The sequence below is a fragment of the Hypomesus nipponensis genome, chromosome 10 (genome assembly GCF_054491055.1).
Source record: "Hypomesus nipponensis isolate SF chromosome 10, ASM5449105v1, whole genome shotgun sequence".
NCBI lineage: Eukaryota > Metazoa > Chordata > Actinopteri > Osmeriformes > Osmeridae > Hypomesus > Hypomesus nipponensis.
Window position 1 is genome coordinate 11,288,811 of NC_140370.1, and position 16,902 is coordinate 11,305,712.

Genomic DNA, 16,902 nt, shown 5'->3' on the forward strand with positions numbered 1-16,902 from the left:
CGATTGCCAGTCGTGCTACAGTAAATGGAGAGTCTTCCTGACTAGTTCCCGCCAGCTCACAAATTGGCTGTCTCATCCACTGTGGGTGAATCAAACCCCCGTGTTGACATGTGAACACAGCACCTTGCTCTCCTAGTTGGCATTGAGCAAATAAACAGTCCCATCTGCGTCCTAGTCCCCCTGAGCTGTGTGCTTGAACCCTGCGCTGCCCTGCGTCCTCAGGGATGCTGAGCCACCCTCCCCTCCCCATCACGGAGCTGGCCGAACACACGGAGCTGCTCAAGGCCAACGACAACCTGCGTCTGTCTCAGGAGTACGAGGTGAGCCAGCTGGAGCACCAAGGACTTGGAATAGATTTACTACCCTGGACCAAGGACTTTAGCACTGTTTGCACCACAATACAGCAGTTAGGAGTCTTAACAGTGCATACTATACAGCAGCTAGGAGTCTTAACAGTGCATACTATATAAAACTATAAAACTGTACAGCGGCTAGTTTTATCAAGGATTGTAGATAATGAATGAATAGACATTACTTCTATACTGTGGAAAAGATACCATGGTTATTGAGCACTGTCATTGGGTGATAGTATAAAGTACAGAATCCCTCATGGCTATGTCTTCCTTGTCCGCCCTGACTGTGTCCAATCACTGTGTCCAATCACTGTGTCCAATCACTGTGTCCAATCACTGTGTCCTGTCCCTGTCCTGTCTGTCCAGTCCATCGACCCGGGGCAGCAGTTCACCTGGGAACACTCCAACCTGGAGGTCAACAAGCCCAAGAACCGCTACGCTAACGTCATCGCCTACGACCACACCCGGGTCATTCTGGCGCCAATAGAAGGTACTCTCCCCCACACCCCTCTGCTGCTAACCCCCCCCCCCCCACTGCACGTCATGTATGGATGTCCTCTCACAATGACTCGAACAGCAGTGTTTCCTATCATTGAGTAAACTACCAAGAGGCAAACAAAGGCAGTTTTGTTAGGAGATGTAAATATTGTGGTTGACCAGATGGTTGCTGTGTTCGCTAGGCATCCTGGGGAGCGACTACATCAACGCCAACTACATCGACGGCTACAGGAAGCAGAACGCCTACATCGCCACGCAGGGCCCCCTGGCTGAGACGCTCAGCGACTTCTGGAGGATGGTGTGGGAGCAGCGCGCCGCCTCCGTGGTCATGATGACCCGCCTGGAGGAGAAGTCACGGGTGAGAGGATGCAAATGTTGCTTTGTCCGCGACAATGGAACCAAAGGCCTGTGTACACAAATGCAAACTCCCCTACCTGACTGTTCGGGCAGACTCCGGCTAATGCAAAGTCATCTCAATTTAGCTTTGAATTGGGTTTCATCCACGCGGCCCTCCACACTCATCCACTCCCAGCTCATGTCGCAGCACTGGGGCATCGCCATCCGTCAGGGTCGGGTTTCCATGACCACACTGCTGTCATCAGCTCGCTGCAGTAGGGCACATCATGTAGGACACTGTCATTCGTTAAGGGCTGTCCAGACAGGCGGGTCATCGGGTCATTTGCATCCACTTCAGGGCTCGTTGTTGGGCACTGCTGTCCTCTTCAGGGTGCAGTGGAGAGGAGTGTCACCCACTGAATGTCACCACTCTGTCCCCTCACTGACCCCGTCCAGTCAATGACAAACACACAGCAGCTAGAACGTTTCAGTGGTGGGCAGAGGGATTATGTCCAAAGGATTCAAACTCAATAAGCCTTCCTACTGATGACGATGACGACGATGATGACGATGATGACGATGATGTTAACGTCCCACCTGCAGGTCAAGTGTGACCAGTACTGGCCGAGCCGCGGGACTGAGACGTACGGCATGACTCAGGTCACTCTGCTGGACACCATGGAGCTGGCCACCTTCTGTGTTCGCACGTTTTCTCTACACAAGGTGAGCCCATACACACACACACACACACACACACACTCAACTACAGTTGGAAGAGACGTTGTCGAATGAATGTTTTTTTCAAACCGTGTCTCCAGCTCTTCTCTCTTTGTCTTTGCCCCTTTTCTTCTTTCTTTCATTCCCCAAATCTCTCTCATCCTCAATTTAAATGTCCCCTGTCTGGCGTCTGTCATGGCCCGACAGAACCGTACGCCTTTCAATCCACTTATAATGCAGAAATAATGAGAACAGACGTAAATTCAAATCTCAACTGTCACTCTCGAGTTGGAACAAGATTGAGGCTAAAAGACTGCAGTTAATCGAGTGTCGTAGAGCGAGGCTTCTGTGTGTGGTGCCAGGGCTGTGTCTCTGTATAACTCATTTAGAATACACAGCAGGTCTCGCTGTCCCACATACTCAGAAAGTAGGGCAGGAGCGTGCTTTGAACTGCCAGGATGTTCTCGTAAATATCAACCTGCCTAATAAAAAAAAATGCTGTCAACAAAAACCGGTGACAATTCAAGGGCGAGCACAGAAGTGCTGGTGTCTGAAAACAACCTCATGTCAGTCAATACGTTTGTCACTAGATCAGTTCTGTCTAATTAGGCGACAAAGAAAACTGATTTGTTTGATTCGTTTATAGTTGATGTAAAAACAAGAAATCCTTAATAGCTGTAATCCCCTCCTCTCTCAGCATTTTACCTGTGGAATAGACTTTATGTCCATCACGCTCTATGGTGGATACCACTGTGTGTCCTGTAACAATGGGAATGATTATGAGTGTAATTCTCTGCGTGTCCTCTTGTCTCAGAGTGGCAGTAGTGAGCGGAGGGAGGTGAGGCAGTTCCAGTTCACAGCCTGGCCCGACCACGGGGTGCCCGAGTACCCCACCCCCTTCCTGGCCTTCCTGCGCCGGGTCAAGGCCTGCAACCCCCCAGACGCTGGACCCATTATCGCCCACTGCAGGTTGGGATTCACACTTACACATCCATACATTCACACAGTCCTTACGTACATGCGCAATGCGCATAGACACACTTGCACACGCCTACAATTTCCCCTCTGCCTTTCCAATCCCTCTCTCTCTCTCTTCCAGTGCGGGGGTCGGCCGCACCGGCTGTTTCATCGTCATCGACGCCATGCTGGAGCGAATCAGACACGAGCGCACCGCCGACATCTACGGTCACGTGACCCTGATGAGGTCGCAGCGCAACTACATGGTGCAGACGGAGGACCAGTACAGCTTCATCCACGAGGCCCTGCTGGAGGCCGTGGCCTGCGGGAACACGGAGGTGGCTGCCAGGAGCCTGTTCTCGTACATGCAGAAGCTGGGCCAGGTGGAGACCGGGGAGCACGTCACCGGCATGGAGCTGGAGTTCAAGGTGGAGATGATTTCACCTGCGTGTTTTCACCTGGGAGCAACATGTCAAGGACAGATTGGGTCGATGTAGAACCGGCAACATAGCCTCGATCCATCAGGATAGATCATGGATTCAGAGTGACTGTTTCTTCTGGAACATTCAGCGAAAACAAAGGTTAACTCTTTCTTCCTTTTCTTGACAGCGTTTGGCCAACACCAAGGCCCACACGTCCCGCTTTGTGACGGCCAACTTGCCCAGCAACAAATTTAAAAACCGACTTGTCAACATCATGCCCTATGAGACCACGCGTGTCTGTCTCCAGCCAATCAGAGGCCTGGAGGGGTCCGATTATGTCAACGCCAGCTACATAGATGGATACAGGTACGGAGCTTTATCTTGAACGTCAGGAGATGGTGAATGGACCAGATAGTAGTCTCGATTCAGTGCTCTTGCCTGTCAAATCTGGTCACATTCTGTCACACAGTTGTTATCAGAGTTTCCCATGACACACACTGTCCTTGTACTGACATGTTGTCCTCTGGGCTCAAGTGATATGGTCAAAAATACTCTACCACAGCCATCATCTCCCATCACAGTCATCATCAGATACACAGACTATTTAACTTGCTTCGATGTGTGTGTACGTGTGCGTGTGTGTGTGTGTGTGTGTGTGGGTGTGTGTGTGTGTGTAGGCAGCAGAGGGGATACATTGCCACCCAGGGCCCCCTGGCTGAGACCACAGAGGACTTCTGGAGGATGCTGTGGGAACACAACTCTACTATCGTAGTCATGCTGACCAAACTGAGAGAGATGGGACGGGTAAGAGAACACACTGTCACTCAACACACACACACACTTCACACATTCATATTCCTAGTTGTAACCTCCTGTGCGTGTTCCTCCCTGCAGGAGAAGTGTCACCAGTACTGGCCTGCTGAGCGCTCAGCCCGGTACCAGTACTTTGTGGTGGACCCCATGGCTGAGTATAACATGCCCCAGTACATCCTACGAGAGTTCAAAGTCACAGACGCCAGGGTGAGTGTGTGTGGTGTGTGTGTGTGTGTGCGTGTGTGTGTGTGTCCCCTTGGTGGTTTATTTCATATTGTATTCAGTAACTGTAACATCAGACTCTCTGACATTTCCTCTCTATTCCCTATCCATCAAGAGGTGTGAGGCGGCTCATACAAATAAGCACGTTCCATCGATCAGCTGTGTACATGTGTGTGTATGTGTGTGCGCGTGCGCTGTAGCAAGTTGGCCCCATCGACCTGCCATAGATTACTCCAGTCAAGCATGTTCTCTCTTGACGCCTGGCCTGCGTGCGTGTGTATGTGTGTTTGTAAATGTGTGTGTGCGCGCGTGTGTCCGTCGTAGATTACTCCTGTTAAGCCTGTCCTGTGCTGAAGGCCCATTGACAGATGCTGTATTGATCTCCATTAGAGAGGAGTCAAACAGGCGGGGCAGAGACATGATGGAACAGCAGACAGAGAAGAGCACAATGGCAGACAGACAGACAGACAGACAGACAGACAGACAGACAGACAGACAGACAGACTAGCAAGCAAGCAGACAAGTAGGAAGACAGGCAGGAAGGCAGGCAGGCACACGGATGGATGGATTGACAGACCGACAGGCAGAGAAGCAGACAAACTGGCGACAGGCAGGAACACAGACAGACCAAACATTGTTCTGCTTTTATGACAATGAATTGTTGATTCGGGTTGCACATATTGATACAGGACATACTTCTATTTGTTCCTTCTATAATGTTGCTCTCTGTCTCCTTCTCTCAGGATGGCCAATCACGAACGGTGCGTCAATTCCAGTTCACCGATTGGCCAGAGCAGGGAGTGCCCAAGTCTGGGGAGGGCTTTATTGACTTTATAGGCCAAGTGCACAAAACTAAAGAACAGTTTGGCCAGGACGGACCGATCAGTGTTCACTGCAGGTAAGAGTTTGCTGCGGGTGTGCCTTCCTGCTATTGCACTGCCAAGCATTTTGGTGAGGTCATCGCTGATGAGTCCGTGTGGATGTGGGAACATGTGTGCGTTTGGGTGTGTGTTTTTGTATGTGTCTGTTTATGTATGTGTGCGCTTGGACACCCGTGTTCGTTCAGTGCTGGTGTGGGGCGGAGCGGCGTGTTCATCACCCTGAGCATCGTGCTGGAGAGGATGCGCTACGAGGGAGCAGTAGACATCTTCCAGACGGTCAAGATGCTGCGGACACAGCGACCCGCTATGGTCCAGACTGAGGTGTGTGTGTGTGCCCTGTAAATTTACTCCAGCATTAATTACATCATGTCTTGTCACATGACAAAGTTCTCCTTGTACTGTTTCCCCATCCAAAGTACTCCATGTTTTAGTGTCGATAATTCACCTATTGCGTGAACCGGCCATGTTCTCGATGACATGCCAGAGGATAATGGTTCCTCCTGTGTTCTCTGTGTTGTTCTTCCTCAGGACGAGTACCAATTCTGCTATCAGGCTGCTCTGGAGTACCTGGGCAGCTTCGACCACTATGCAACATAAAGAGAGGAGAGAACCATCCCTCCATCTTTCTGCTCTGAGGTCCACAAACAAAGAGTCAATGAGAGAGGGAGGAGGAGATAAAGAGAGGGAGAGAAGAGAGAGAGAAGAGAGAGAGAAAGAGAGAGAGAGTGTGACAGAGAGAGAGAGAGAGAGAGAGAGAGAGAGAGAGAGAGAGAGAGAGAGAGAGAGAGAGACAAGACACAAGCAGACTGCGGAAAACAACCTGATGGTGAACCCTTCTCAACAGGAGGGGAAAAGTTTCCAACAACAATGAATTATACAACGAGTACAAGACAAGCAACAACAAAACCAGAACAGATCTGTCATCAAACAGCCAGCTGCTCTTCCAGAAGCTGTCCTGGAGAGACTCTCTGGGTGTGGGAGACTATTCATGTGTAACCCTGCATATTCTTACCTCAGTGTTCCAGTGTGAAGGAAGTATAATACCTGTGTGTGTCGTGGTGGTCAGCTATCTCCAGTACCAACCTGTGAACCGCATAAACTGCTTCAGAACAGGAAATATTGATATATGTTGTAACAAAGGACACTGAAAAGCCTGGATATTTGCTGCACCCTATTCTGGGTTTTTATTGTGATCTTTCTATCTGGTTTGGTGTACTAGGGGGTGAACGTACAATGGTGACCGTGTCATTTGTCTGTGAGTGTGGCTCTGTGCTGTGCTCAGCTGCCTGTCTGACACAGCTAGTCCTGAGCACGGCATGGACTGACCAGGTGGGACCATAACTAGGGACTGGGGACCGGTTGGAGCAGCTCCCGATTGGACGCTGGTTACCCGACCCACAGTGCCAAGACAAGCTGTCCCGGGGGCAGATGGGAAAAAGAGTTCAAAACAGGAGAGATGGGGTGTAACATCCTGCATACATGGACTGTAAGCCCTGAGCAGAAGCTGCCTTTAGGCACTGATCTACAATCAGCCAGGCTCTTCAATCAAGCCTGTTACCATTTGAGGAGAAAAGACCGAGCTGATTTGCAATCAGTGACTCCGGGCAGCTTTATCCTGTGAGGAGGAATGGTGTGGAGAGTCAGTGATCAATCAGCCCAGCTTGTTTTGTCAGCTCTGTCCTCATTCCTCTATTTTGTTTCAAACCATGTTTGTCAAGAAATGCATCAATATTCATTGTGTGTGTTGGAGCCATATGTAACATGGAGGACTTTAGAAAAATATTGAAAGGTTCTCACAGTTGCCAGATTTTCAGTAAGATGACTGTAAACATGACTTGTTAATTCTGCTCGTTGTTCTCCATGTCAATGCCTTACATTGATTTGGATGTCTCTCTCTTTGCTGCTTTACTGCTAGCGTCAGTATCATGTGTCCCAATGCTGATCTAGCACTGTGTCACATTGTAGCCCAGGGGATGTTGCCATCCTGGACAGATCTGGGATCAGCTTGGCCTTTTTTCCTCCGAAGGTGAAGTATAATTCTGGTGTTCAGGGGCAGCATGGCCTCACTCTCTTAGCTAATCTACTTGAATTCTGCGATTCACAGCAACACACCCCCCCCTCCTGTGGGGCGCCAGTATGCTCAGTGTCTCCAGACGCTCTGAGAGGTGGACTTTGGAAGTCACAGTACTCCAGTCCTGCCCCAGACTGAACCCCACCACCACCCCTCTCTCCCTGCTCTCTGCCAAGTCTCTGCCAGGTTTTACTCCCTCTCCTTTGTCTCACTGTACAGAATATTTTAGATGACACCTCTTAATCTTCTTCCCTGCAGTCCTCTCCCACGTGCCTCAAAAGTACCTCGACACCAACCCACCCCTCTCTCTCCTGATTGGATGTGTAATCATAGCCAGACTCTACCCCTTTCAATGTGTTGTGATTTGAAGAGCACACTTTGGTTTCATTGTACCTGAACTCTTGACTTTCCACTAGTTTTGTACATAGAGCATCTTTCATGGAGTTCTTTACAGTACATGCGCCTGAGCACAAGATATAATGTGAGGTTGGAAGTGGTGTAGTTCTTATTATATTAAAAAAGAGCCTTATTGTTATTATTCACTTGTTAAGTTAAATTATTTATTTGAAATGCTTTTTTAATATTTATTATAATATTTTGTTACTGTTAATAATATTCTTAACTTTTTTTGTTTCATTTATTTATTGTTTTATTTGGGATTTTACCGAATATAACCAATGAGATGTTGTTTACTTGGCAAGCCAACATTATTGTATGATATCGTCAATGTTTTTTTAAATGGTAATTTTTGGTGCTTTTTTATTTGCTTTAGTATACTGTATGCACTCTGCGTGGAGTGATATTTGATACTGATGTCCTACTAGCTAGAGACTTAGAGCCAGACCTAGTTTCAGTTGAAAGTGGTCCCTTCTTACTCCCCTTCTGTTTTAGCAAGAGTGGAATAATCCAACGTGCTAATATGAGTTGGGGGGCATTTAGAAGAATTTAGACATATAGAGCAGAGTAGTTGGAAGTATGCTGAGCTGTATTCAGTGCACAGTAACTTAGTAAAGCCTCAACAAACATAGTGGACAACAATCGTATGTGGTAGCATGTATATTTGTACAGAAACTGCCACACTGCAACAAATGACTGTACCACAAAGTTTGTCTTTAAATTTAATATTGACTCGATACGATCCTGATTAAATGTCTTGATGATGGATTATACTCCTTGACAAAACATTACGATCAATTGTCATGAAAATGAAAAGACACAGTAAATCAAGTGAGGGCCAGCAGGACCTCATCATATACCCTGTTCTTCTGTACCTGTTATTTCTGTTGTTATCTCATGGCTGTAGATATTGTATGTTGACTTTGTATTAAAAGCTGATGGATGATTGAATATACAGTTAAATGAATCATTTGAATCCTGTGTAAATTATTACACCTCTTCAGATGCCTGTGGATGTGTCTCAGGTCAGGAGCAGAGAAAATCCAGAGAGAAGATTGAAAACTAAGTCAATTAAACAGTCTGACTTGGATAGCGATAAGATACCAGCTTGCTGGGAGGGCGAGAGGAGGGTGCCACTATCTAGAGATGGCCACAATGGAGAATGCATCACTGTGTGAAGGAAGCCTTTTATATCCACTAGGTGGAGCCATAGTTGCTAACCTGCTAAACCATACACACCATTTATAGAAAACACAACTACTTCACAATTTTTTCTTCTTCTTCTTAAAATGTTGGAAGGTGGCATGCCAATTAGCTTTCTGGAGAATATAGTTGTGCATGAAAAATCCTTGTTCGTCACCATGATGTACACTGTACAAGTCCATAGACAAAGAATGTCACAAGCTGTCTGCCTGGCCTGATCCTTATTTCTAAAATAGTATATATTATAATAATAATATATTGTTCATAATATTTTCAATAGTGTGTTATAAGGTGGTCTGGTTTACTGTTATTGAAGTGAATTTCCCCAGTAAATAACGTGTCTTCAATACAGCCTCAGTGCATGCACGTGTCAACTGACAACAGATAAATTGCTTCACATCTGTCTTGTCTCTCATTCCACGAGAGTTTGATCCAACAAGCTGATAGACTGCGAAGACCTGTATTTATGAGGGATGGGTGATTCACCTCAGTTTGTTGTGTGTGTCAGAATGATTTTACACCTTTATCCTTTGACGGATTTAGAGCATAGGTATTTAAAATGATAAGCATAGCTTTATGGGACAGAATAAATGTGGCAGAGATGGCTTACATAATACATTTCAAACTTAACGGGAATAGATTACTGATAACTCTTTCCATGATTTTTATGGTTTCAGAACCGTGTTCATACAGCATGTGATCTGAACTGAACCGTGCCTGGTAAATATAACACTGTCACAAGTACCAAGGTGACACGCTCTGATCTCAGCTTTCATCTATTCATCCTTGGAAAAAAAAATCTCTTTTGACTTCTAGTATTTCAGTAGTGGCTATTTTGTCACATCCCTATGGTAACCCTAAACTTCATCCCACAATGAAGCCTGTCGCCTCACATTGAAAGTACTAATGCGGTCGTAACATGACCCTGACACACACACACACACAGTACACACACCAAGTTATATAGGGAGTACTCCCTATGTATTTATTGTTTCCCTAGTTACCGTAGATGGTGATTTGGTCATGCGTTAAAAAGAGCTACATAGTAATTATGTTTGATAGACATCATGTCTATCATGGTCCATCATGTCTATCATGGTTTTGGTAGACATCAACATGCTGGATAGATAGACCTTGTGGTTCTGTGGTTCCACTAATATCTCTGCAGTGCACCCTGCAGTTCTCAGTCTGGCAACCACAAGCTTCTGTGTTCACCTAAAACAAATCATTAGTGCTCCTTTCAATCTCAAGGAAAGACCTTTTTTATAGCTCGTGACCTGCAGAGCCCCGATGTTCCAGGTCTGGACAATTGAGAAAAGCTGTAGTTCCAGTAGTCATAGTCATGCTGTCATTCACTTTGATCTGACTTCCCCTCTGGAGACCCACAGCTTCTCTAACTCTAGAGGCTGTGTGAGGGGAAATGTTCTTCAAAGCCTGATATGTGTGTGGAGGTGGTGATAAGAAGAGGGCCCTTCCAGCTCCCCCACGGAGTTGTTCTGTCAAGAGGAGGAGGTTCTTGTACACACGTACTGTATTTACACACACACACACGCGCGCACACACACACACACACACACACACACACACTGAGAGATTGAGAGATACAGAAACAGTTTGCGTGCGTGTTGAAAGATTACGACAGTCAGTGTGAGCATGAGGGAAAGTGAGAGAGAAAGCGAGCGAGAGAGAGAGAGGGGTACACAGAGAGTGAGAAGTGAATGATGGCTGAGGGCAGGCTGTCAGCAGAATGTGGTGCTCCAGGCATACAGTGTCATTCAGTGAGCAGCCAGGGAGAACACAGTGTGTCTCTTACTGCTGTGCCCGTCCTGGGAGGTGGAGATGGCAGTCTGTGCCCAGGATCTCCCTGCAGGGCTTTGCCACGGGCCTCCACAGACACGGCACACAGGAATCTCTCTCATCCACCCTATCCCATCACGCCCCTTCTTCAATCACAGCTCCTCCATTTTCAGACGTCACTTTAGAAAACGTTTCAGAGTTGTTCCTAGACATGTCAAACTGTGGGTAGAGAAAAGAGTTGACATTCCTGAAGAATGTCAGCATCGGAAGAGATAGCCATCAGATGTGATGATCATGATCTGTAGACTGTAGATCTGTATCATGACTAGGTATGAGGTGCACGCATCTCGTGAGCTGTGACCCAGCAAAATCATTAACCACATGCGGTCTTGTGTGTTTGTGTAACTCTCTCATAAGAGGCTGGTATGTAGGTGGGCGGACTCAGTTATACACCGCCTGTGGCAACTGTTGCTATGAGCAGCAGAGGTGTGTGCAGCGACAGATCCTTGCAGTTGATTGGAACAGAAACAGGCTGTCTTTCACTTGGGTTGCTATTAGCTGCCAGTGTTTGAAGGGTTTGTACCGTGAAGGAGAGTGAGAGAGACAGAGAAAGACGGAGGCACTGTATTGAGAAGATTCAAAATAAACCTGTGTGTGTGTGTGTTTGCATGTGCGAGGTTTTGAGACAGAAGTCTGACTCAGAAAACAGAACAGTGTGCCGTGTGTGCGTGTGTGTGGGGGTTATAGAGTGTGTGTGGTGTGAGAACTGATTTCAATTCCCCAGCATGAGTTTGAAGAACAGGAGGTTCTCACTGGACAGCTTTGCGTGAGTATCCACTCATTTAACCTTTTCACTATGTCGCTTGGTTATGCTGTTGAGGAACTACACCCACACTTGTACACACACAGAGAGAACACTTGCCTTTGACTTAACAGACTTGAATGGAGCTCTGATGGGCGAATCATTCTTAGTGTTTGTTTGGACTTGTATTTTGCATGCTAGATTAGTATTGCTAGGACAGCCAGCCATGTTTTTTTTTTATTTATTGAACTCTAATATTTAAATGAGTAATGGCAGTTCAGCGAAGCAGAAAGAGAAACTTGTTTGTTTTCATTCTCCAGAGAGCTCTTGTGTGGCCCACTGGAGCCTAACCCACACAGCTCCACAGACACATCACAGACAGCCTCCTCTGTGATGACAGCGTAGTGTTGGTGTGTGAGGGAGAAGGCTTCTGTTTCCATGAGGGTTGGTTTTGTCGGTTGCATGAAAGACTAGTGCTGAGTGGATATGATGAACTGGTCCTGTGGAAGGAAAAAAAATTAAAAAAGGAGCGATCAAGAACATTTATGTGACACACAATACACATCTCAAGTTTATTTCCTTGAAAAAAACAAGCTTGATTGTATGTTCTTAGGTAGGGTTTAGCTGGGTATTGCTGTGTCACCACTGACTTGAACCAGTCACAATCTTTTGGATTATGCAGGTCATATTGCCAACAAACTTGTGCTGTCTTGGTTCCCTGTTGCAATTCCGTCTCTCGTTACCAGTTACAAGGATCTTTGTTCAGAAAATACCTCTTACATCATATACATTCACCACTCCAATTACATTAAAGTTCAAAGCAAGGAATAGATGGATTCAAACATCAGTGAATGTAGAAACAAAGATTGATACTAAAGCAAATTCATTCAAGGCCACAACTTCTTAAGGTCCGAGGCTCCAACAGTGGCTGTTACACAGTGTGCTCTGTGCTCCTGTCCTGCCAGGTTCCCGGAGGGGGGTGGAGGGTTGCTGGGGGTCCGCAGGAGCAGCAAGGGCAGGAGGAACTCTGAGAAGTGTCTGGAGGAGGCCAGGCCCTTTGAGGACAGGAGGAGTCTGTGGGAGGCCAGGCCAGACGTTCAGGAGCTGGGAAGGAGCCTCAACAAGAGTAACTTCATAGGGTAACACACACATACAAACGCACACAGGCATACACACACACACACTGGTGTCCACACACACACACAAACATATATACACTCCTGGGACTGGACTGGAGCTAGGAGTGTCCAGAGGCTGCGCAGCACCTCAAACAGGAGCTGTCATTGTATGATTATGCGTGAGGCCCTGACTTTGTAAACTCTGAAGAAGAAGATCGAAGTACATCTCTTCCTCTCTCTCCAGATCCCACACCATAGAGGAGGAGAGCTTGGATCGGGGGGGTCCAGATGGGGTGCAGACCTATGTGAAACACAACAAATCCTTCCACAAACTCTTCCAGGATATCCCTGAGGCCGAAAGTCTAACACAAGGTAAATTGACACCAGGACATGACTGTTCCATCTTTCTGCCTCGCAGTGAATTATTGAAATGTAGGGTGCATTTGTGAATATGTCATAGCTAGCATGTGTGTTTGTGTGCGTGTGTTCCAGTGTTCACCTGTGCCCTGCAGAAGGAAGTGCTTTATCACGGGAAGCTCTTTGTTTCGGAGAACTTTGTGTGTTTCCACTCCTCAGTCCTCCTAAAGGAGACCAAGGTGAAAGAGAGGAGGGAGGGAGGGAGGGAGGGAGGGAGGGAGGGAGGGAGGGAGGGAGGGAGGGAGGGAGGGAGGGAGGGAGGGAGGGAGGGAGGGAGGGAGGGAGGGAGGGAGGGAGGGAGGGAGGGAGGGAGGGAGGGAGGGAGGGAGGGAGGGAGGGAGGGAGGGAGGGAGGGAGGGAGTTCAGTTCTCTAACAGGTTTTTCTACAGGTGGTGCTCCATGTGTCCAACATTAAGGAAGTGAAGAAGCAGAAGTCAGCCTTGTCCATGCTGTCCATCAGGACTACAGAGGGAGAAAAGGTCTGAGTCAACGTCACCCTCATCACACACAGTCTGAATTCATTCATCAAAGAACAAGAGTAGAACAACTTTTGTTTCCTGCATAAATGACTTGTCTAATCTGTTCAATCTGACATGGGTTCAACACAAGACCAACCGGTACTGAACAATATCTCAGCAGTTGTAATCTTAAACCATCTGTTCTCTTTTTACTGTCTTTCAGCACTCCTTTGTGTCTTTAAGGAACCGGGAAGTGTGTTACAAACTCCTGCAGTCTGTGTGTCCACACACACAGGTACATGTCAGTCCATCAGCTTCTTCCTCTCTCCTCCCTTCTGTCTCTGTTTTTCAACAGTTTTCCAAATCTCTGTAAATATTTGCTAGTATATAAAGGTATTAAGGTCTTAATGCCTTCTGCTGCATTGTCTTGTGATTGGCAGGTTGAGAGTCTTAACAGTAGTCCTCACGTCTCATCTGCAGAGAATGGCCCGGAACAGGACATGGACACAGTAAGGAACTCCCTCCTGTACCCTCTAATCTGACCCCAACCTGCCTTGCTAGGGCTAGAAACGTATAGAATCCCCTTCCTGACATAAATGTTACGTTGAGTATGATTGGTCAAGGTGGAACACCAAAGCGCCTGTAATGCTCCAGGCAGACCAGGACTCTGAAGCATCCGTCGTTAAGCCCTGTCTGTCCGTCCACAGATCTCCAGCATCTCCAGCCTGGAGGACAGTAGCCATTCTCCTGGTCCAGACCACAGAGGTGAGAGGAACCCATCCCAGTAACACCGAGAAGAGATGAGGGGGAGAGTGAGGGAAGAGAAAGACAATGAACTGTCAGATTAAATGTTCTCATATTTTGCCATTGGTCACTATCATCCCACCTGAGAATATTTAACAGTTTAAAAAAATGCTAGTGCTGTGATTACCATTTGTAATACTTGTTGTCATTGTCTTGTCCATCCACAGTACGTGGGATAAATGGTTCTACTAGAAGCAGCACCAGCAGAGAACAGGAAGAACAGATCTCAGACCAAGAAGAAACAGGTGACACACACACAGACACACACAGACACACACACACAGACACACACACACAACACACTCAAACAGACTCTGGTTCATTTTTTTTGCATGTTTTTTTAGGTGACATGTGGTTACAGAACATAAAATCGTTCCTTCCATCAAGAGAGATTAGCAACCTCAACACCCTTATCTACATATTTCTGCTTCTGTAAGTGTTGGTCCTCCTCCTCATCCCTCACTCCATCTGTGGAAGAATGTGTTCAGTCTCCACTGAGTTAGTGTGACTTTATGGTAATTTCAGGTTCCGGGTTTATGAGTTTTAGACAACCAGTTGATTGGAGAAAAAGTAAACCAGCATGTCAACAAGACAAAAAATGTACAGATAAAAGTCTCCCAGAGGCATGAAGGTTAATGTACAGAATGTATTAGGAATAGTGAAAAATTAAGTCAATAAACAGCCAACAGGTGTTTGTTATACAATCAAGCAGACACTTGATAATAGACACGACAGCCACAGTATTGAAGGACAGCTTGCCATGTCAAGACTGCTAAGTTTCCTAGAACCTTATGGTCAGGGTTATGTGTTCCCTTGACCCCTGTGTCAGTCTCCAACCAGCCAATAGAAAGCTTTCTTTCAGCCTGCATAATGTATTTTAAGCTTACTTCTGGTAACAACCGGTCTGTACATGACTGTCATAAGCACAGAATTTCAGTCAATACACGTATTGATTCACACATTCATTGCAATGGAAACAAGTTTGTCTGTGGTGGAGTGTTTCTATCTAATGGGAAGAATCCCTGCCTTGGACTAACTAGTGTAGCACAAGTTCATTCAGTAACCAGCCAGGACCTTGTATTTTATCCTCCAATACAATGCCAACTGTAAAAAGAAAATACATGACAGAAGAGACAAAAAAAAGACAAGAAATGTGTTGATAACATGATCACAGTCTTTTACATTGAACCTCTCTCTCAACTGGTATGTTGTCAATCTGGATTGGCAAGGGTAAAAGAGACGGTTGTAATCTGATTTGTTTCTGTTAGCTGGGTTGATTTCTAGGAAGACGTATAAGATAGGTACAGTATAGACCTGGGTGGTAGATGGGTTCCTAAAGATACTGTGTTTTCAGACTGGACCAATAGGGACTTCTCTGTTCTAAGTTGGTCCAAATTAAGACAAACACACACACGCACTTATACAGCCACACCCCAGATTGAAAGTGAGAAGCCGGATGTTTTTCTTAACCATGAATTTGCCTTTCAAACTAGAACCTCCATAGTGGGCAGCTGGGTTCAAATGTGCGTGTGTGATTTGGTGTGATTTTGTGTGTAGGGTGATTCTGCTCTTGTTGTCATCTGGGTACATTGGTCTCAGGATATCAGCGCTGGAGGAACAACTAAGCTCTCTGGGTGCACTGCCTGAACTTTCGTTGCACCACACAGAGTAAGTACAGAGTCAACATTCACATACACACACGTGATTAACGCTATCAAACTTTAAGAAAATCTTAACAAAATTGAAATGTAAAGAAAAAAAAAATGGTGACTCAGGCAAGAAAAGCTTTGGGTGTGTTGACTTTTCTATAGGGAAAAGATGGAAAGACAGACAGACAGACAGACAGGCTGACAGACTGACAGGCTGACAGACAGACAGACAGACAGACAGACAGACAGACGGGCTGACAGACAGACTGGCCGTTGCAAATGGATAGTAGTCAGGATGTCACCTGTTTCCCAACAAGCCCAGTCACTCCTTAAAGTGGCCTCTCTGCATCCTCCTCTGGCTGCTTTCTTTTCATTTGCAGGTACAAAAAAACATAAAATGGCAGCTATTTCCTCATACCTGCCAGAGGGTGCCCTGTCTAGCGTGTCATTTGACACTTTCAGAAAGACCACTGAGTTAGCTGAAGCACAAGAGAAGAACACATCATGCTGCTCTCCATCTAGGGGGCCACGTAGGGTTGGCTGCTCTCGTGCTTTCATGCAGTGTTGCTATCAACTCTAAAACACTTTTGAGTCAACAGTAAGATGTTAAATGAGAAATATTGGCATTACTTTCTGCATCTTCAAGTCCAAAGACATTCCCTGAAATATATTTGGATATTAAAATGTGAATGAATGTCTGGAAACATGGTTGTCTCTGTGGCATTGCCTAACCAGTAGATGGCGTTATATACTGTCAATTCTTAACAAATCTGAGCTTTCCACCATCGTATGTTGCTTTATATTCATGCTATATACAAACGTGCATTTTCTAATACCACTATGTGCACCTGCTCTCTTCATAAACCAGACAGTCTAATCCATCAGATCATAAATCTAAAAAGCCACATTTTATTGTCTTTTTGTTTCAATGATTGTCTCTGGAGATTTAGTTGCATCATTTAAGTAAATGATTGATTGTAAAATAAAA

The 16,902-nt window shown here is 46.2% G+C and overlaps 2 protein-coding genes across 2 annotated transcripts in view; both read left to right on the plus strand.

Moving 5' to 3' along the window:
* The window catches only part of ptprsb (protein tyrosine phosphatase receptor type Sb), a 47,719-nt gene extending 39,086 nt beyond the window's left edge, over positions 1-8,633 (plus strand). Inside the window, 12 exon segments of the mRNA XM_084706813.1 lie at positions 223-320; positions 720-843; positions 1,034-1,209; positions 1,791-1,910; positions 2,719-2,873; positions 3,004-3,289; positions 3,471-3,649; positions 3,961-4,087; positions 4,178-4,303; positions 5,062-5,216; positions 5,385-5,520; positions 5,728-8,633. Of these exon segments, the coding sequence (XP_084562939.1) occupies positions 223-320; positions 720-843; positions 1,034-1,209; positions 1,791-1,910; positions 2,719-2,873; positions 3,004-3,289; positions 3,471-3,649; positions 3,961-4,087; positions 4,178-4,303; positions 5,062-5,216; positions 5,385-5,520; positions 5,728-5,796 (1,751 nt within the window). The 3' untranslated portion in view covers positions 5,797-8,633.
* Positions 8,634-11,253: 2,620 nt separating this feature from the next.
* Positions 11,254-16,801, plus strand: LOC146271698 (GRAM domain-containing protein 2A). The gene is made up of 12 exons (XM_084708048.1): positions 11,254-11,492; positions 12,434-12,607; positions 12,831-12,958; positions 13,079-13,182; positions 13,393-13,482; positions 13,685-13,756; positions 13,902-13,970; positions 14,169-14,226; positions 14,433-14,510; positions 14,610-14,697; positions 15,823-15,933; positions 16,295-16,801. Exons 1-12 carry the CDS (start codon positions 11,452-11,454, stop codon positions 16,308-16,310), a joined length of 1,029 nt encoding a protein of 342 aa, XP_084564174.1. The 5' UTR covers positions 11,254-11,451; the 3' UTR covers positions 16,311-16,801.
* The last annotated feature ends 101 nt before the right edge of the window (positions 16,802-16,902 follow it).